This window comes from Anarhichas minor, unplaced genomic scaffold, assembly GCF_050575085.1.
Source record: "Anarhichas minor isolate MPS153535 unplaced genomic scaffold, ASM5057508v1 ptg000014l, whole genome shotgun sequence".
Taxonomy (NCBI): Eukaryota; Metazoa; Chordata; class Actinopteri; order Perciformes; family Anarhichadidae; genus Anarhichas; species Anarhichas minor.
In genome coordinates, this window is record NW_027466460.1 from 2560001 (window position 1) to 2581771 (window position 21771).

Below are 21771 nucleotides of genomic sequence, written 5' to 3' on the forward strand. Positions count from 1 at the left end.
TGGAGGTAATGCAATTAGGGATCAAAAATATATAAGAATAAAAGAGCGCAGCAAAAAAGTAGAACAGATGTAGGTATAAACATTTAACAGCTGTATGAACATTTAATAGCTATTTTGTTCCCTGATGTAAACATATTTGAATGGCCCTTGCTCTTTAGTGTGAGCGTTGCTGGATTGTTTTGTCATGCTTTGTTGTGAATATATGTGACGGTTCTTGTGAGTTAGCTCTTGTCATTGTGTTAATTACATCGATTTTGCCCATATGCATTGTCCGTTAATTACGAAGCATACCGTCCTGTGTGGGTTTAGGGTCCGGATAATTGAATCAGTTTGGGCTGTTTTCTTTTACAAACAAGAATCATGGTCTGGAGAAATGGGGATTGTGTGGCGATTGCTTAGCCCTGTTTGAATCAGTAGGGAACAGCTAAACGCTGCGGGGAGAATGTAGCGCGAGGTTGTGCGTGTTGTTTTGCTTCCGGGGTCAGACGCTGACCCGGAAACTAAACAGACAGACAGACCGGTGTCCACCGAAAACGTTATATTTACCACAATTTAATCTTCTGCATTATCCAAATGCACCAGTATTATTGTTCGGTTTGTAAGCCTTGTACCGAACGGTTTAAAACGAATACGTGATGTTACACCCTAGAAACAAATAACCGTAGCTGTGGCGCCATCATGAGGTTATTAGGTGGTAAGACAGCAGTGAAGGCCCAGGTATAAAATGCACGGCCCGCCACTGGTTTACACATTAGTTTGAACTATTAATAAAATCCCCTCAATTAGGCAAACAGCAAACCCCACAGCTAACCCCAACAGTATTAATTGATGGTTTGGCCACTTGGGGGCAGTGTACAAAGCTGTAAACATCAACAACATTCTATTATTACCTGTAGTGACTTTAACAAATATCCATTTTAAAGCCACTGGGGGGCGAACGGGAGAACCTGTTCGGACGCGTGTTCCACAAATATTTCAATGTCCATTGCGCTGTCTTTCTTTAGATCCGTTGATCCTTTTATTCAAATACATATTGGCACCGTAACAGAATACAGGATACTATAAGCCCTTGAAACTAGCTCACATGCCGGCTGACACGCGACCTTGACACGGCACCTTGACACGACACCTTGACACGACAAAAACTGTTAGCTTCCCGTCCACACACACACACCTGATCCTCATTACCAGGCACTTGCATATATGCACATTTAGGTTAAGGTGCCACCCACTGTTCAATGTCAGGACTGCATGTGTACACACCCCATGTTTCCCTCAAAGACGTAAGAAAACAACAAAAACTACATTATGGCTCCAACATTACCCAATGAAATTGTTATGGCAAACTTGCTGATCATACCTGTTGCTCCATAAGTTATTTCCAGAACAAGATTATAGCTCATGTGTTTCCCATTGTAGTGTCTTTGTGTTATAGCTTCCTCCTCAGGGCTGTGCACCATCAGCATCCCTCAAACTGACAGATTCAAATCGATTCCTCAGTTTCCCTTGTTCTGCATTCAGATGGTTTCTGTAGTTCCTCTAGATGGCTGCTGTAGTTCTGTAGTTTTTTATTCAAGCAAATTGAGTTCCTCCATTTTATGCTACTTTATACTTTTCAGATTAGGCTTTTATATTGAAAACACATAAAGTTATACAATACAAGGAATTGTTAAAACTGTGGTTTCAACATGATTGGCCTGTGGTCACTTAAAAAAATCACAGTACCTTGTCATGTATCAGATGTCTATGAGTTGAAACATTTCCTCTCTAGATTTGGTTTCAATTGGGGGGGGGGCAAACCCTAGGTTGGGAACCACTGGACTAAACTAGCTAACAGCACAACAATAATGTCTTTGCTACTTTGTTGAATATGTAAGCCCAATTTATATTTATTATAATATATTAGATATATTATTACGATTTCATTGTTTTTCATTGACTATGATTAAAGTGCTTTCTTTTTAAATAAGGGGCTTGGTGATTTTGAAATGTAGTATAAAGGCTCATGTGGTGTTAGAGAAATACAATATTTTCCTTCAAAAAGGCTTTTTGTAGTTACACAGCTATAAACGAGTGATATGAAGAACCTATTTTATGTCGGCGTGTAGGAGGGTAAAAAAGACCTGGTCCATACATGACAGTGGGACAGCCCTAAACCCTCACAGATTTTGAGGCGCGCTCCCACAAAGTCTGTGAGGGTTCAGGGCTGTGAAATCATCGAGTGTTTGAGGGCTCTCTCGCAGACATTTTGAGCCCTTTATGAACACTTTCCTTAAGAGAGCATTAGATGCAGACTTTGCCCAAGGGAATTACCCACAATTCTTTGCAATGTGACGTTAAACACGGGTTAACCAGTGGAAGCATGGAGGCGTAAAAAAAGGTTAACAAAGAGGACGGCACATGGGTGTTTAGCCTGGAATATTACATTTACTCAGAAACAAGAATGAAAGATTGAACACACAAACACATGAAATCGTGGATGAACTGCAGGTGTGCAGACTTGGAGGGATGATTTGCTTATTGCAGGTGGGTGAGCAGAGCCAGCAGGACCACACCACACACAGAGGTGGTAGATGACTGATGCTACATTAAGAAGAGGAAAACAAGAGGACATGTTTATCATCTTTATGCAGACTTGTAGCATTTTTTTCATTTAGCATCCATAAGCATTATGCAAACAATGAAACTAATGAATAAAACACATCGTAATGCATCTGTAAGCAGCCAATTTATCTTTTTGTCTCGAGCGCTGCCTCTTCTATGTAAGGAATTTTGATGTTTTCATGGTAACGTGATATGTTGCAGCAAAGTGCTGTCCCATTCGTATTTACAACATTTGAAGCCCTCACAGTCTCTCACACTCAACCATTTAACAGGGGATGTCAGCAAGTCCCTGAGGGATCATGGTGTAAGGCCTTAAGAGGGACATTGGGACCTCGGCCCACCACTCGTGGGGCCTCTACCATAAAGTAAGCTAAGAAAAGTGAGGCTTAACACCCCCCCCCCAAAAAAGAAGAAAAGTGCCAACAAAAACCTTGAAAAACGTAACTTATACCAAGTAGTAGCAAAAAAAAGAGAGCCTGAGAGAAGTGTTTAAACACAGTATATATATACAGTATACAATATACAGCCGTGCGCACACCCGGATAAACATACCCCACGTGTTGTAGTAGACGTTGTGCTGCATCAAGTTCACAGAGAGAAAGATTACTACCGGAATTTAATAATTTTGCCTTCAGAATAAATTGTAGGAATAATTTGGCACCAAAATATAGCAAAAGAACGAATCATTATTATAATTATTTCAACATGTATTGATTGCACATTTTTTTCAATACGTAAATCAGCAATGAATAGATTTTTACAATATGATATGGACTTAAGAAGCAATTTTCTATTGTCAAATGAAGTGCCTAATCATACCTACTGAATGCGTTTATCAATGTAGGCTTGCTGTATGATGTGAAAAGGACGAAATTAAATATTTTTTCTTGCATAATTTGTCATTGTACTGTATGTGTTTATTGTAGTTTGTGTTTGTTTAGCAGTCATTTTAAACACTCGTTTATGAAGCCTATATTTTGAAGGTTGATAACGGAAGTAGTTTGGTTCATTGTGGCGGTGTTACACTGGCTAGGAGTTTCATGCGGTGACATGAGGTTGTACGCAGCACGGATTCAGTAGCCCCACCAACGAACAGGTATTACTTTCAGCAAACTCATTGTTACTTTGCTGACATGGTGTTTATCGAACTCACTGGAAAGGAGTCCTGGCATCAAGCTGGCTGGCGACTGTTTAACCGTAACTTCGTAATTTAAATAGCCATGGTTAGCTTGTAGCTAGTTAGCCGACTGGCGCTAACGTGGATGTAAATTAGCTAACGTTACTATTTATAATGTCTTTGATTTTAGACTGTCCTTACTGTGATTTTATTCTGCTTGTCAACTCCGTTTTTCTGATTTTGTACATAACAGTTAGTTAGTTTTGAAATAAATGGAGACAACTGTTAGAGTTGTCCTTTGAACCTTCGTGCTAAGGTACTTTTTACTTCTAACTTTAGCTGAACACATTTAACGTGAAGTATTTAAACTCACGGTGCCATTCTGTACGGTGAACAGTGTAAGTTCCTGTTAACGTTACATTGAATGGGTCCTTACACCGAGCACGCTTCTATCTTTTGTTTCCTTTGGAAGAAGTGACGGCTGTCCATCAGTTGGTAAAAGAAAGTGACTAAAATAAAAAGCTGCTTTGTGGATCCTTTAATGTCATGTGTTATCTGAAGACCTGCCATCAAATATTTGAATGTGTTTGCTTCAGATGGATGAAAACGTACCTGAGGAGAATGGACAGACGACACCAGTGCACGAGGAAGAGATGGAGGTTACCATGATGTCTCAACTAGAAAATGTCATGGTAACACCCGTCAACGCAGACACATCATCAAATACAGAAAAGCATCCAGAGGAACAAGGAGATGTACATGCAGACTCCACAGCAGCAGCGCTTTCTCTAGACGCTGTTTGTAAGACGGGGGCCTGTGAGGACGAGGATTCAGATGATTCAGACAGGTATTCATACAATCTGACTGAAGGCTTGTTGTTGATGTAGTAAGACTGAACATTCAGGTTACAGCACAAGAATAGATACAAATAATTCACTGATGCACAAGAATAGATACAAATAATTCACTGATGCTTTTCCTCTCCTGTCTCCAGCTCTTCATCCTCCTCTTCTTCTTCCTCTTCTTCTTCATCCTCCTCTTCTCCCTCTGCCCCCATTTTTGAGGATGACGACGAGGGTTTCAGCCAACCAGCCCCCATCAAGACCAGAGATGAAGTCCTGCTCGAGGTCAGTCTGTCTGTCATCAGTGTTTGTAAGGAGTCCTGCACTGCTAGTATGGTGAATGGACTGTACTTGTATTTCTCTTTTCTAGTCTTCTGACCACTCAAAGCTCTTTAACACTACATGTCATCATTCATTCATACACTGATGACGGGGCTACCATGCAAGGTGCCCATCAGGACTATCTAACATTCACACACTGTAGGCACAGCTACAGGAGCAGTTTGGGGTTAAGTGTCTTGCCCAAGGACACATGGACATAGACTGGTGGAGCTGGGGATGGAACCGCCGATCCTCTGAAGGCTCTACCACTGAGCCACAGTCGCCCAATAAGTGTGCAGTGTGGCAGCTCTTTTCCTTTTACACACACTGTGTTCTGTTCTCATTTGTAAGGAGGGTACACTCCCCACAAGGTGTCCCAGAATGCACAAGCATCTTATTACACTACTTACCGTACACTATTTTCCCCCATTGTGTTCTAAACCCGATGATCAAATTGACCGTTTAGACCAAAAAGCTGACTGTTTGTGTGTAGGAGCTGCCAGCAGTGGAGGAGGTGTCTGTGTCGTTACCAGAAGATGCAGAACTGCAGCCTATAGGAACAGTCTCCAGTGTTATACAGCAACTTGGTAAATATACAAACACACATTCATGCTAAGGTCACACTGCAACTTTCTAACCAACTGGAAACAGAGTTTTTCTGAGGTAGAGAATAGTGTCAGTGGAGGCTTTTATGTGCATTTTTTTTAACCGCACTTTGGATGTCTGCAGTTGTAATCCAGTCTCTGAAAGACACGCCCCCTCTGACTGACGACAGCATCATCTTTACGTCTGATAGGCTGGCTCTTGGCAAGGTGGGTGGACCAGCAGAGGCTTTACCTCTGTCTACTCGTGATTTATGTCCTCCGTTAGCGTCCTGTTGGTTCCTACATGGTAATGTTCTCTTGTTTATGTGTTTCAGGTGTTTGAGGTATTTGGTCCAGTGTCCAGTCCTCTCTATATTTTGCGTTTTAACTCTGTGGACCAGATAAGCAGCAAGGGGCTGACAGAGGGACAGACTGTTTATTACACACCGGACAACAAAGAGTACACGAGTTACATCCTCACACAACAGCTCAAAGTGTAAGTGCATGCACACACAGTATATGATGCATGGAGCACATTAAAGCAAGACAAATAGAAGGATTAGTTATTTAGTTAGTTTGTTGAGCAGTAGTCACTTTGATAAGATGAAGTGAAGTTTGTTTCTGTGAAATTAAACCTGCTTTTCCTTCAGTTTTAAGGGATCTGATGCATCCTGGAAGAACGACCAAGAGCCACCAAAGGAGGTAAGCACAGGACTGGAATGTGAACTAGCATGTTGATTAAAGGTTCAGAAGTTAACTTTAATTAAAACAGCTTGTTGTCATATTTGAGGAAACTGTCACTGTATCCTGACAGTAGGACATGAGACATGTAATCTGGGACAAAAAAACAGGTTCCTTTGGCTCCCCCTAGTGCTCCGAATGGCATTTGCAATATTCCACCGTGCCTGAATGAAGGCAACCAATCAGAACTGAGGAGTCTCGAACGCATTGTCATCGTTAGGGCTGGCTAGGATCCGCTGTTTGGCTCATTCTCTGTAACCACGGTAGCATGAAAGCATGGTGGCATTATCTCTAGCCAGCTGCACTGCACTGGTCTCCCTCCACGTTAAAACAAGTCTATGGGATGATACAAAACGATCCGGAGGACTTTCTCCAGCGGGTGAGCGGGGGGGAACTTCATGGCGTGACTGCGCATGCAGTGACCGAACCCATGTCACAGTGTAGTAAAGCACAGTGCGACCGCCGGATGAGTGACAACTTTGTTAAGCTCATTTTTTTGTAATCGGTGTATCCTGAAAATATGGTGGAATTGGCATACGCCCATGGGAAATAGTTAGCAGATGGCGCACTGTTTATGCTCAATGTGCAAAATGTACTGTGAAGAACAGAGTGTATCCGTGAAAACACCATGAACAACCTCCACACTGCCGAAGAGGAATATAGCTGTTAACCCATATCTCATATTCATGGACTACTTTATTCCCTTTATACAATACCTGAACAGAAAGAAGTCTTAAAAAGAAGTATTAAAAGCATTGTAAAGAAACAAAAGGTTGAATACGCTGTAGACTGGCTGAACATTTTTCAAAAGCATTTCAAAACAAAGTGGCCTTCTTTGTGAAATCCTCAGGAGTTTAATAATGCTTTGATCAGTGAACTCTGACGGTAACGTGGTGCATGTTACTGTTCATATAGACCGAGTCATTTTAAGAAGAAAGCAGTGGTTGTAGCTGACGATGTTTCTGACTCATGTTACTTTGTAAAGTTCATCTGAAGAGTTTCCACTAGCCTCTAAACGATGCGGTGCTTTGTCCCTCTCCTCTCTCTCCAGGCCTTAGATTACAGTGATGATGAGAGAGAACACGAAGCCAAGAGGAAATTGAAGAACTCCAGAAAGAAGGACAATAACAATCCAGGTATTTGCACGCATACAGGAAGACGGTAGCTGACATGTTTGGGTGGTTTTATGGTGTCATCATCTGAACGAAGTGGAAAGTAATAAACCTTACTCTGCCTCATCAGATCTTTTTTTCCTCCCTCCAGATACTCCTGCCCACGTTACCCAGAACACCTCGCTGCAGCAGCGTAATGTCAGCAGGGGTTTCCCATCAAGACACGCAGGACCTCCACTCAGGCACCAGAACCCGAGGAATAACCACCCACAGTTCAGCCACACACCCGCTCCACCCAGACACATACACCCACCCCCCAGACACACTAATGTGCGTCCCATGTACCTCCCCCCTCCCTGCCCTTACCCTCCTCCACCGTCTCACTTTTTTCCCCCACCCAACTTCCCCCTGTACCCCCCCCCTCCTCCTCCCTCTTACTTCAACCCGTCTTTCTCCTGTTCTCTCTGGCCACCAAACTCTGTGCCCTTCACTGACCCCCCTCCTCCTCCCCCTCCTCCCCCCCAGTAATGAACATGTACACACTAACCAGAGCTCCTGCTGGTGAGTTGTTTTGGGTTGTCATCTTTTTGTGGACTGTCAGACTGGACAAATCCTGGCTGTGCTTGTTAATTGTTTGTTAGGCTCTACAATCACGGAGTATGAAATATTAACATTGCTGACGGAGCTCAGTAATGTGCATATTCTGCTGCTGCAGTGTTTTTAAGTTTAAAACTATAACTTTTCCCATCTAGACCTGAAGAGCCTTTGACTTTATGTAAATGTCATGCTTGTTTTGATTTTCACACTAAACACAAGTACTGTTTTCTTTTCTAGCTCAACTGGGTACAAATAGTTTTGAACAAAACAGACGTGGCTTCTTGACTCTTTCATGATTATGATTTTAATGAGCTAGCAGGACTTGCATAAGAAAAAACAAACGCATGGAAAGGAACTACTTCCTCTTGTATCAGTGGCAAATATTAAATATATCATTAGACAGACAGGATCAATGGATAGTGTGTAACATATGCTATATATACACACACACACACGTATAAAAGGATTTGGGGGAATTGATTGGCAGAAGTTAAAGTAAAATATTCATAACTATGCTTTCATTGGTCTCCCTCACACACACACACACACACACACTCCTCCCACTGTCCAAAAAACCCAAACATGCAGCTGAGGTTAATTGGTGACTAAAGTTCCTGCGGGTGGGAATGGTTGTCTCTCTCTGTTGCCCCTGTTTAGAGGGAAAGGTCTCAATAGGCATTCACTCCCAGGACAAATGCCTCTGCAGTGGTCAGGTAGTTATCGGCTCCGGCTCCTACCAGCAGAGAGGCCAATGATCCAAGCACAGCTCCAACATTGTTCCAAATGAGTCGACATAGAGTTTGAAGAGAGACTGAATAAGTAACGGATGAAAAAAAAAAAAAAAGAAGTAACTGCATTATTATTTCCACTGTTTTACTAACCTGTTGGTGACACACCAGAATAAATACAAAGGCATACTCCTCTCCTGGAAATAGGAGCATTAAAGGAGGCGGTTGCCTGTCTTAGTGGGTTTTCCCGCATTTACAAACTGCATATACGTCCGCTGGGATCCCCTCGGTCCTCTAAAGGATGAGCTCTGATGGATTCTGGTCCTCCTGCAGATGCAGTCAAATTACAGTTGAGCAGAAAATACATGCATTTAATGTCCAAATAATACACCAAACTTTTCTACTTTTTGATTCTACACTCAGGCTTGATTCTCTAAATGTATCTCTGTGTGTTGAGGTCCAGTCTCATCCATTGTGTGTCATGTTGGTTTTACGGTCTGAAACATGGACAGTCAGTTGCATGTTTTGTTTAAAATAATCAGCTGAAGAGTCACGTTGGGGTGTGAACGTGATGCTAGGACAAGTTATTTTCACTCATGTAATATTGTATATGTACTGTATATATTTTTGTACCAGAATGCTTTCTACATGTCAGTGTTTTCCCCATTTAATGAGCTGCTTCAATAGAAATAAATGTCTTTGTGTAAGACAGGAGCGTGAGCCACATTTCTCTTGTGTCTCTGTAACCCTGTTGTGTAAAGCTGCTGCTGTAATGTAATGGGAAAATATGTTATAGTATCATGTTATGTTTTAAAACATGTACCACTGAAAGTGAGGACCACAGACACAAAACAGCAGTCCTGCAGAAGTAGTTAATCAATTTATGAAGCAGATGTCCTGTTTTTTCTTACTTTTGGTTTATCACACGCTCTCACACAAGAAGGGGAAGTGAAGTCACACTGTCTTCTTTGTCTGTATGGCAAGTTTGAGAACAGACCTTGAAACTAACTTCCTCTCAGTTGAACGCACCTGGCAAGACAAGAAGCAGATCAAGACAGCTGGTGTCAAAAGACCTCCCCTGTGTATGATTTATGTACAGAAGGACATATCCATGTATAAAGGATGATGAATCCTGTAGTTAGTCGAAGCATTCACACAGTCTACTGAATACGTAGCTGTTGTGCTTTCTTCCCTCTTGCAAGAGAATAAATGGAAAAAGACAACTTTGAATCTTCTGATGACTTCATTATTGATTTGTGAACAAAAACTCTCTTCTCCCGATTAACCTAGAAATTTTCCACCACAGTAATCACTGCTTCTTCCTCAACAGGACGTTTCTACAGAGTGAATACATGGGGGAATATTTTAGTTAATTTGCTGAGAAACACTTTCTTATCCTGTCCCACCTGAGATGATGTCATCTCCAGTTTGAGGCAAGGACCAATTGGCAGTCAGGAAAGCTAGAATGACATCAGTTTGATTTTGATCTGACTGGCTCATCGTGAAGTACTTCAAATGGAAAAAGTTTGAAGTTTGAAGTTTAGCTGCCTTACAGGGGGATGATTATTATTGAAATGTCATTTGAATTTACATTTGGCAAAACATAAAAATGGGAAACTTCATTTTCATATAATCTGAAAAGGTCTGTGTAACATAACTCATAAACACACCAAGCACGTATTCTTAAATAACACACTAAAAATGTGTTTTATCTCGATACTATTTAGTAAAATATAAAAAAAATGTTTTAAAGATCCTGTTGTAACACAACAAAACCCTAAATAAATACTTTGTTAAAAAGAATGAAATCTGAAAATATTCTCACTGATTTTCTCCTAAAATGTGAATCAAATATATATTAAATAAGAAAGAAACATAGCCAAATAAGCATCAAGTGCATACTGTCTATATAGGAAACCATTACTTCCTCTCCACAGGACAGGAGGGCCAGTGACAAACAGGAAAGGGTTGTCGTGTTCAGAGTGCTGCACGTCAGAAAACACACTTTCCCACTGAAGCTGCTTCACAATGGCTGTGTTCTTTCACTCTAGTGAGGCTCACATCAACTTTGAAGATGATAATTATCAGCAATTCCCCAAACCTGAAACTGAGAATGCTGCTACAGAGAAGAATCCCAAACCAAGTAAGTAATCAGGGACAGATACATGTGTATATATATATATATATATATATATACAGTATACAGTATATATATATTATATATATGAAGAATGGAATGTATTTACCTGAGAGGAAAAAACATTTGCTCTCTTTCTGAATTAATTTGAAAAATGTGATTATTATCTCAGAATTATGAGAAACGTCATGGAAAGAACGAGATACCTCAATATCCCAATAGAGGAAGCAAACTTCTCCCGTCAGTTTAATCTGGTTTTATTTTGGTGTGGGTTTGAGATGTCGGGAGATACTGTTAGACATATTAAGTAATATAGATGGTATTATTATTAGTTTGTCGACTTTGTGCAGGACCTCAGGACTTTGTTGTTCTTATATACAGTCTGTGGTTCTGATCTGCTGGACGTTAGCTTGTTTCTCCAGAATCAGTTGAACCAACATGGCCTGCTTCACAGATAGAAGATGATGCATCAGAAATGCATTCGGACTGAATGAGGTGACTTGAGAGAAACTCAGTAGCACTCACGTCATTCTTCATTAGTTTCTCAATGATTCAACTAAACAGAGCGGAGAGGTTTGCTTCCATGAAGGAAAAGAGAGCTTCTGCAGGTTTTTGAGGTATCTCGTTACTTCTGAAAAAAAAACTATTTTTTTCATGAAAACTTTTCTCAGAAGTCTGAGATAATAATCTTAATATAACATAAGAAAATTAACATTATTATTATTAAAGTGCTGTTGTGTTTTTGTGGTAAAGTATAGTTACATAGTTAATAACATAAGAATATTATTATTATGATTATTTAAGTGGATTTATAAAGTTAATATTAAGTACATGATGTATTCTTTGATTGACTAATACGACCAGAATTGAGCTAAGAAATTGTTTTCCGTGTGTGTGTGTGTGTGTGTGTGTGTGTGTTGTTCAGAGCTAAAACATCTCAGTGTGGTTCTGCTGTGCTGTGGTCTGCTGTGTGTTCTTCAGGTGATTCTCAACATCTCTCTGAGACTGGCTCTGCACTCAGAGCCAGTGATAAAGGCCACTGATAAAGGTAGGTACAGATACCTGACTGCAGCTCTCGAGCTTAGCTCACTGTTCTGGTTCCACAGCCTCTCACCGGGCTCTTTGGGTTCACACCAAACAGCAGACAGACACAGCTATGGAGCTGGTGAACATAGTGGAGCATTTAGCAGCTAAATAGACAGATGGCTACATCAGGAGCTGAGAATATTGGACTTGCATTCATCAGGTGGACACAAAGACCATTCCTCATGAATCATCATGTTGCTCTGCAGCTGTTAATGTGTAGACATGTTGTAAACTGTTTGCCAACAAAATCACCATTACAACTACAAGGTGATTTGTGATCGCCAAAGTGACCAAAAACAAAACCAATCCATTGATACAGCTTTAGGATGTTTGATTAATGTACAGTATATATATTTATATATATATATATATATATAGGGGTTAATAGTGTTGGAAGTGTATTTTGAAAAGAACAGCATGAGTCTTTATTGACACTTCTTCCCTTACACGTCAACAACTGATGCTAGAGGGGAACCTTGAACGGACCAAGCGTTGTGAGAAGGCATTGTGTTTAGCAGCATGCTGCTCTTTGTTGCATCATGAGACTGTTCTGTCCTCTGTGGTCTGTGTTGTGACGTGCTATGTCTGTGTTGCTGTGATGAGGTGAGGCAGAGGCAGAGGAAGAGAGGTGTCCACAGGGCTGGCGGATGTTCGGCTCCAGTTGTTACTACATTTCCTCACAGAGGAGGAGCTGGGACGGCAGCCGGCAGGACTGTGTGCAGAGAGACGCTGACTTGGTCATCATCAACAGCAGACAGGAACAGGTACCTTCATGTTCATTTTGCAGCTTCCTGATTTGCTTCTTCTTTGTTTTCTAAAGTGTATCTGTAAAGAAATAGCCTCTGTGAATGTCATGCGGACATCTTGTTTGCTCATTATTAAACTGAATGTCATTGCTACAAATGCTCTGTGGGATGATCCAGAAACTGAGATATCTAAATCAGCAGTGTGTGATTCTGTAGTTCCTTTGTGTTTTGAGCCGGTTGCTTTCTGACAGGCCTTCCTCACTGGAGTCACCATGGCAGCGTGGGTTGGTATGACTGACAGGGAGGAGGAAGGGACTTGGATCTGGGTGGATGGAACACCAGTGAAAAGAGACAGGTGAGATACTGATAGACATACATGGGGAACTGTGCTGCAGGAAGTGACACCCTTTGTTACGATTCATTCAGATGAGGAATGCATGTCATTACATGGACAGTGCTTTAGACTTCTGTTTAGGGAATGATGTTTCAGTTTTATATCGTGTTCTTTGCTGAACTTCTCACCTTTGCTGCAGTATATGTGTAAACTGTGACATCACTCTCCACACTCGTCAATTACGCTGGTTAGAGATGCAACACACTTTCAACCAAAGCGACACATTCTCACTCCCAACTCGTCAAATACTGATGCTTGGTGAGTGCTCCTAAGCTTCAGACTATGTCGCTCTAGGTTCCCCCTCTTGCGTCAGTTGTGGACGTGTGAGGGACGGCATGTCAGTTCCCGCTCGCTACGTGCATAGTGTCTTTTCAAAATAAATTTCCGTGTTCACAGAAGACGTACAGATTCTACTTGTGACATGCATACAGTCTTCTTTCCAAATAAACTTCCAACGTAGGTTTTACTTAGTTACATTTAGACAAGATAACTACTTGGTTAGGTGTAGGAAAGATTGTGGTTTGGGTTAAAATAAGTATGTTTATTACGTAAAATAAGTACTTTTTCTTACATAACTGGCATTAGTAAAGTACGGAAGTTACCAAAACTAAGGTAACATATGTGAAAGTTGACTTTGGTTCATATGAGACATGAACAACGGGTTTGTTTTGACTACACGGACTTTGTTTTGCTCTCTCATCAGTTGCCCTGACCGTCTAACAATGAGACTGATGGGTTTACATTAAAGTTAGTTGAAAACCTAGTGCATTAGATATATCAAATCTGTTGGTCATACCAGGCTTGTTGGCACAGATTGTGTTCAAGAATTATGATTTTGACGGTACAACTTATGAATTTCAAATACTAATGAGAAATTACAAATAAATGTACCTCAGATACCTGCAGGGCTCGAGACAGACCCTTTATGGACAGAGGATTTGGGAGAAATCTTTACGTCCTCTCACAGCTGTTTTTTGTAGGGAATGGGCCTACTTTGCATGATAACTACACCATTGGAACCAACAGGGGCGGCTGTTGCACAGTAATGAGTAACAGTACTCAGTCTGACAGTAATCTCACACGCAGCGATTCTTTGCCGTTGATCCAGAATCTGTACAAGCTACAAGCTCTCTCTGCTCCCTCAGCCCATCTATCCTCCTCTCACTCCTCGGACCTGCCATCCTCTCTAACCACCAGCAGCCAGTCCTGCTCTCCTCACATCACCACACTTACACACCTGTTGCATTTACCTCGTCGGCAGAGCTGATGAGGGAAATGGCAACAGGGGAGAGCCTGAGAGCATCTGGTGGATGGTCAGAGGACGGCAGGTCAGGGACGGAGAGCCAGGCCAGGCAAAACAACAAAAAGACTAGAAAGTCCTCGTGACACTACACTTTTGGATGTTGTAAGAACCTAGATGGTAACGTTCCTCTTTTAACATTGTTTTACAACAGCTATTTGTGACACATGAGAGGAGAACAGGGGCACAGTTAGTTAGTTTGGTGACGCAAGAGCAAATGTAGTTTGTCCTGAAACCAAAAATGCACCGCGCTGAAAGCAATAAATACATCTTTAGAAAAATAAATACCAGTATGTCCCTGATGAAGAAAAAAAAGCTTCTGTCAGGAGTCACGCACCTTCTTCCCTGGAGACCTTACATGATTAGCTAAAATAAATATTAGAAAACATGTGCCATCTCATGCTGAGTTGAACTGTCTGTCTGCAGGTTGGACTGGGCCCGTGGCCAGCCTGATGACTCGCTTGGAGGAGAAGACTGTGGTGACCTTCGCACAATGATTGATTTCATTGGCTTAAACGACTTCAACTGTAGTGCCAGACTCCAGTGGATCTGTGAGCAAACGTTAGGGTAGCTTGAACGGAAGTGTGTACTCTGCCGTCACCTTCCTCTGCTGTAACTAGTCCTGTTTGTGTTTGTTCTTGATGTAAACAATAAAACCGAATGTCAGAACCACAAAGGGACCAGCAGGAAGGCTTTGTTGAGCAGCAATAATACATATAATATTAATCACACAGGAGAAGATTTAGTTGGTTTTAACCTGCAACCTCCCCACTATATGCCACTAAATCTTACACACTGGCCCTTTAAGGGAAGATAGAGTAGGATTTGATCTCTGGCCGGTTTGCTGTGACTGAGTTGTGATAGATCTGCTGTGTATAAGATGAAAAGTCTGTAGCTGTTTACGTGTTTGTGCATTTGTCCGAACTTGTTTTGTAATCACTTTACAACACAATAAGAAAATAATAATAATAGTTATATGGCATATGTCATCAAACGCTTAGGCTTAAGCTGCATAAGTCTTAAATTAAATGACTGAAATAGAATGATAATACCAACAGTTGTATATAATATCACAATTGCAAATAATTCTATCACATCACTCATAAGCTATTGTATATTGAATGTGAGTATTATAATAAAATGTTTTATTAAAAACAAGTACTTGGTAAATAATTATTTTCTATTGAATCCTTCATATGTTTGTATGGCCATGAAGTTGGCACTAAATGTCATTGTAAGTGGTTTTAAAAAGTCTTAAATTCGTGCTTTTGGTTCAATGTCAAGGAAACACCATCTTGGCTTATTTGTCCAGATTTCCCTGATCCTAAAATTTCTTTTGTCAAAAGTCTAATGACTGAGAGCAGCCAAGTTACATTTTTTGATGTTTTCACATGTGACATATACATAGGTATGACTTGTATGTTCGAAAAAGGAGCACACATGCACTGCTCCAGCATAATCAGCAGGATATTATTCACACGGTCAGTGTCAGGTTTTAAAAACCTCTTAATTGCAGGTTTCTTCTTACTTTAAATCAATACATGATCATTGAAGATCCTTTTCAAATAAACCCCTGGACCCTGGCAAAAATAGAATTTTGAAATCTGTTCAGTGTGAAGGTGAGAAAACTAACCTCACTTTTGACCCCTGCCACAGCAGTCCATGAAACATATTTTAATATTTAATATTTTATTAACACAATAAGCAGAATGTGTCACAGTCTACAGCTGAGATTTACACTATCACTGTAGCAACGGAGTTTGTGTATAAGTGGATAAAATATACCCACGTTTTGCTTCAAATGCTGACACACTATATATATATATATATATACATATTGTTATATATATATTAGTGCTGGGCAACGATTAAAATATTTAATCGCGATTAATCGCATGGATTTTTTGCGATTAATCGCATTGTTATGGCAAAGTTCAATAATGAATTCAAAAGTAGTGTATTGCGCATTTTTATTTTAAAAGTACTACTATATGAACTAAAGTGCAATAACATTTAGTTCACGAGATGCAGGTAGCATGTTTTATACTTAATGTGAATATAATTCATACTTTGTTGGCATCTTATTCTGAAAACCGGATGTTCATCTGAAGAAACCGGATGTTGTCTCACGTTAATGTTTCCGCTAACTTTCAAAGTCCTTCGCTCGCTCCCGATCTGTGCCGTTTAAATGCGTTTACCGTGAATTTCAGCATATAGGTGCACTAAAGTGTAAGTATCTGCTGAGTTGACCACGGAGATCTGAGTGTCTGCTGACTTTACCGCAGCGATATCTAGTAGTCTCCAGAGAGAGCAACAGCTGGTGCAGCTTCTTTCTGTATTTCCGCCCCCCCTCGACCAGAAGCGGAAGTCGCCTTTTCTCTACGGCAACCCTGAAGGGACATATCATCTCCAATACAAAACGATAAACATGAGACAGTCTGTTACAATAATAATAAATTAATAATACTTACCTGTTTTTTTGTGTTTTGTTGTTGTTGTTTTTTAATTATTATTATTATTATTATTATTATTATTATTATTTTTTTTTTTTTCCCATCTCAAAAGGCTCAAGGACATACACACACACGTTCACACACACATTCACACACACACACACACACACACACACACACACACACACACACACACACACACACACACACACACACACACACACACACACATACACAACTGACTATAGGATGTTTGCTGGCTTTTATCCCACTGTTCTTGTCATCCCCTTGTTGTTATGTCTATGTATTGTCTCTTGTCTTTCCATAAAAAAAATAAAATAAAAAAATTATAATAATAATAATAAATTAAAAAAATGCGTTAACTCGCGATACAATAATTGTCGGCGCTAATTAATTAATGCGTTAACACGATAATAACGTGTTAACTTGCCCAGCTCTAATATATATATATATATATATTATATGCATAAATATGTTTGGGGTGATGCATATTAATGAATCAGGGGCAAAGTGAACAGATCTACACACAACCTCACCAAGTAAAGTAGAGAACAACTAGGATAGTTGATGTACCTGATTGCATTTTCACAGATAATTATATCATAATAATTAATCATCACTCAACGTGCAAACAAGGTAAGACATTAAACTTCTGAAGCAGTAAGCTGTTTAACGCCAACATTGTTCAACAGTAGGAATGCACAGATTATATATATATATATATATATATATATGGTCTATCTGAAGGCATAGACTTTGCAGATTGGATTTGTGAAGGACTAGCTCACGCAAGTCTCCAACATTCAATCTTTCCCCAAGATCTTTCCTTGGAGAGAGACTCTCGGCTCTTCTTGTGTGGAGAAGGATCAGGTATTGGTGACATGCAGTTCAAATAATCAATGAGCAACTCTGGCTCTTCCACCTTTTCTTCTGGCTCTTCTGTAGTGAAATGGGCTTGTTGTGATTCTTTTTTCTGATTCTGTTTCTTTTGTCTCTGGGCCTCTCTCCTCCTGGTTCTGTGTTTTCTCTGGACCTTTATCTTAAGGGGCCTCCACTTGAATCTAGAATCAATGTCCATTTTCCTGGGCTGTTTGACGACTGATATACCCTACGATGCCCTCCACCTCTCCACCAGCTCGTCTGCAGCAGCTTTAAGTTAAAACGTCAGATACAATGACATCTAGTGGCATTTAGGTGAGGTCCACCGGATGCAGCAGCAGGTCAACACTGCAGGTTATATCTCAGCTGATTTTGTTCCAACACAGGTTCAAACACAGGTTCAAACCCGTCATGCAGCTAAGCCTAAGACAGCCCCTATAGGGTTTAGAACTATTGATGATGTTGACACATCCATGGCCGTGCTCCAGTTTACTTCCTAATGTTTCTTGTGTTTCCCTCTCTCCTGTCTCCTGTCTCCTCTCTCCCCTCTCCTGTCTCCTCTCTCCTCTCTCCTATCTCCTGTCTCTGTCTGGGCGTTGTCCTCCTGGCTCTGCTCACCATACACACCTGTAATCAGCTAATCATTCCTCCCAGTCTGCACACCTGCTTCTCATCAGCCTGCAGTTCATCCACCGCAGTTTATCAATCCATACCGTTCCATAAAGAGAGCTGAGAAAAGTGAGGCTTAAAGTCCAAAACATGACTGGAATGAACCTCATAAATCAGGCGGGGTTACAGCTCTTCCATAAAGGTCAATTCAAGGTTACGCAATTATCATCATCATGACTCAGGTTTAAGTAGTCATGATGGCCCAATCCCAATGGTGAATGGACTGTAGTTGTATTTATCTTTTCTAGATGCTAGAAAACAATGCTAGATGTCATAATGTATGAAAGAAAAAGCATGCAGTAAAAGTGAGACTCACAGACATAGACACAAAGAGTGCAGAAGATAAAATAGGAATGCAGTAGAATATTATAGTTTTTAATTGACTTTACATGACCTTTTATAATGGCTTTCTTTTGCACTTTGTCTTTTGATGCTTTACGTGGAGCGCTTTGCATTGCTGCTGAAATGTGCTGTATAAATAACCTGGCCTTGCCTCTATAAAATAGAATAAAATAATCTCTAATAATCTCTACTCTGCATCTGTACAGTATTCTGAAGCCTTTCAGCTAGCGGGGAGAAGAAGAGTTGTCTTGCCGTCTTTGTATGGTGTCTGTGTGCTGACTCCAGGTCAGGTCCGTGCTGCCTGATGATACACAGCGACACAGAGATGTAAAGCCAAATGAGCTTTCCCAACTCTTACAGTTAGCATGTCTAGCAGAAAAAAAGATGAACTGTATGCCTTTAAATGCTGATAAAACAAAGCTATTCAGTTGGTCCAACCAAAAATGCATTTGTATGAGAACATGGATGTCAACATTGAGGGCTGTATTAGTCTGAACTAATACACCATATAGTATATACTGGCACGCCTTCTTTGCTCTCTTGATGCTGGCTGTCTTCATTTAACAAAAAGTCAGCTTGGCTGCAGAGTGTTTACCGTATGCGTCTTATCTCTGCATTGGCTTTCTACATGTTAAAGATGCACGCTCAGCTGAAATCTTTAGATCAAGACTGAAAACCTGCCTTCATCTGCTTTTTATTACAGCCAACCCCAGTACTTGGTCTGGTCCATCACCTTTTTAATTCATGTTTTTAATATGGTTGGTTTGATATCATGTTTTATTATGTTATTAGCCTGCTGTGTGTTCTGTCCTTTGTATTCTTACAACTGAGTCGGGTCCTTTACCCTTTTAGCATCCCTTTACCATCGATCTTTTACTTGTGTGCTTTGTTCTAAGTATTCTTTTTAATTGTAAAGTATATTGGGGCCATGCTGCATAGTGATTCTGCCCTTTAAATAGAAACTGATTCATGTGACCATTTTAACAGACCAAAATATTTTGTTTTCTGCACCGACAAGTCAAAGTATATACTTGTGTAATAACGTTATAATACCTCCAAGCTGCAGTGGTGGAAGAAATATTCAAATCTTCTACTTAAATAAAACTATTAACACCACAATTTGAAAATACTCAATTACAAGTAGAAGTCATGCGTCCAAAATTGTACTTAATTCTAAGTATATAAGTATTATCAGGGAAATATACTTCAAGTAAATATCAGTGATGTACCATCAATGACATTGGATTATTGTTACTGATGATTACTGATTGCTACTGGATTAATATTCATCATCGGAACAAGATGCCAAGACATCAAGAAACATGTAACATCAGTGAGTATTTACAGCATATCTGTACTTTAATGAGGTAGAATTGCACTTTATCACCAGTAGGTGGCAGCACAGTGTGTTGAATGAATCCATGGGTCTGATCACGAAGAGTCCGGGTCCGTGTGGAGGGAAGAAGGTTTGAATCTTTTCACATCTTGAGCTTGATTTGAACTGAACCAATAACATGTGAAATTAGAATCAAATAATTTATACTGCGGGTCAGAAACCATGACGCATGAACAGTTTAGGTCATCCTGCATTAAAATGATTGCTGTGATTAGATTTGACGTTATTTTCCCATGAATCCATGATAAGTGTTCCTTATTGAATCTAAGTTATCAATAGTGGTGATAGATGTGGGGAAGTGGAGTGAGCATTTGTATTTCTGTTGAGCAAATTTCATGAACCAAGAAATGTGTTAAAACCTTTTGTTTTGTTAGTGGTTTTTACTTCAAAGCAGCCAAACTGTGGTTGACTGAGTATTCACAATGTCCTTTCATGACTCCTTGGCTGAATGTCTGTAAAAATGAACATACACTAGGAAAGGACATTTCTAATTACACTAATTTCTGTTTCTTAACAACTTCATTGTTTTATAATCAGAAACCCCAAATCCATTTTCCTGTCTGGTGTCACAGATGCCTGGGACTCCTGGTTGACGTTTACAAGTGAAATCATGGAACGTTCTTTTGTCTCTCCCTTTTAGAAACAAGTCATTGAAAGTGTCGTCGAGTGGTGTATTAGTCCGTTTGTTTCCAGATTCTCTGCAGCTCTGCTTGTTAGGAGCTCGGTCTCTTTTACCTCCAGGTTTACCAAACTAAGGTTTAGACTTTATTACTGTTTCTAGGATTGTTCTCCACCATTGGAAGAGCCGGACCAAACCAGGTCATGCACAATGGTCACAATTGATGACAGACATTTCCTGTTTTGAAGCTCTAATCACAAGAACTACCAATAACCAAGGAACATGTAATGAAGTTGGAAGCATGAAGTTTCTGATGTATATAAAGGAAGGACATTTCCTACAAGGTTTTTTAAAGAAAAATATGATACCCCAAGTATACAATTTTTTTTCACTAGTCTCCACAGTTTACTGTACCTTCTTTACTACTTGTAGCTCATTTTGTGGCCCAGATTCATTTAGTTTTCTCATTTATATTTAACTGGTTGTGTGTGCCATTATGTTCGCATGCATTGAAAAAGTTGATAAAAAACTTTAATTACAAAAAATGCAAACCTGTCTCCTGTGCAACGGAGTTTCCTAATTACTGACAAACAATCTTTTAGAATTCAAGTTTTCCAATTCTTAAACTCTCAAATAATCGTTGCATAAAATGTTCGAAGCCGGCCCCCGAACGGCCACATTGTTACTGCGCTGATCGACAGGCCCCGGCTCAGAGCCACTGTTTTAGTTCAAAGCTGGTTCAAACATCAAACAACACTTCTCCAGCGCCTCAGAACGGCCGGACCGCCTTGTGCCAATCAGTGTTGCTTTTGAAAACAAGATGACATGAATGGCCCCAGTCACAGCTTTACGTCAGCACTGAGAATAATAGGCGAACCCAAGTAGGATTCATATTTGCATGCACCAAAGGAGCTGAGAAATGTGCTATTGTTGTTAATGTGTGACTCACCTCAACAGAATGCTTTACTAGGACATGCTGGTGGGTGCTTTCAAGTGGATAGGAAGTGGAACACCAATAGGTCTCATTGAGATCCTGCCTCTGTGACCTCTGATATTTCCTATGATAACATTGTATGGACCAAG

The 21771-nt window shown here is 40.3% G+C and overlaps 2 protein-coding genes across 2 annotated transcripts; both read left to right on the forward strand.

Annotated features, from left to right (window-relative positions):
• Positions 1-3598: 3598 nt before the first annotated feature.
• Positions 3599-9366, forward strand: LOC142949436 (uncharacterized). Its single transcript, XM_076091072.1, has 9 exons — positions 3599-3700; positions 4318-4568; positions 4716-4848; positions 5378-5471; positions 5614-5696; positions 5804-5964; positions 6119-6170; positions 7261-7345; positions 7473-9366. The coding sequence occupies exons 2-9, from the start codon at positions 4318-4320 to the stop codon at positions 7847-7849; spliced, it is 1236 nt and encodes a 411-aa protein (XP_075947187.1). The 5' UTR covers positions 3599-3700; the 3' UTR covers positions 7850-9366.
• A 1191-nt stretch (positions 9367-10557) lies between these two features.
• LOC142949437 (CD209 antigen-like protein C) lies at positions 10558-15450 on the forward strand. Its single transcript, XM_076091073.1, has 5 exons — positions 10558-10789; positions 11709-11831; positions 12473-12633; positions 12867-12970; positions 14736-15450. The coding sequence occupies exons 1-5, from the start codon at positions 10675-10677 to the stop codon at positions 14878-14880; spliced, it is 648 nt and encodes a 215-aa protein (XP_075947188.1). The 5' UTR covers positions 10558-10674; the 3' UTR covers positions 14881-15450.
• The last annotated feature ends 6321 nt before the right edge of the window (positions 15451-21771 follow it).

Excerpts from the sequence above, each read along its gene's own strand:
- LOC142949437 (XM_076091073.1), top strand. The coding sequence starts at position 10,675 with ATGGCTGTGTTCTTTCACTCTAGTGAGGCTCACATCAACTTTGAAGAT. Across the intron at positions 10,790-11,708 it reads AGAGAAGAATCCCAAACCAA|AGCTAAAACATCTCAGTGTG; the intron begins GTAAGTAATCAG and ends TGTGTTGTTCAG. Across the intron at positions 12,971-14,735 it reads ACACCAGTGAAAAGAGACAG|GTTGGACTGGGCCCGTGGCC; the intron begins GTGAGATACTGA and ends GTCTGTCTGCAG.
- LOC142949436 (XM_076091072.1), top strand. The coding sequence starts at position 4,318 with ATGGATGAAAACGTACCTGAGGAGAATGGACAGACGACACCAGTGCAC. Across the intron at positions 4,849-5,377 it reads GAGATGAAGTCCTGCTCGAG|GAGCTGCCAGCAGTGGAGGA; the intron begins GTCAGTCTGTCT and ends GTTTGTGTGTAG. Across the intron at positions 5,965-6,118 it reads CTCACACAACAGCTCAAAGT|TTTTAAGGGATCTGATGCAT; the intron begins GTAAGTGCATGC and ends CTTTTCCTTCAG.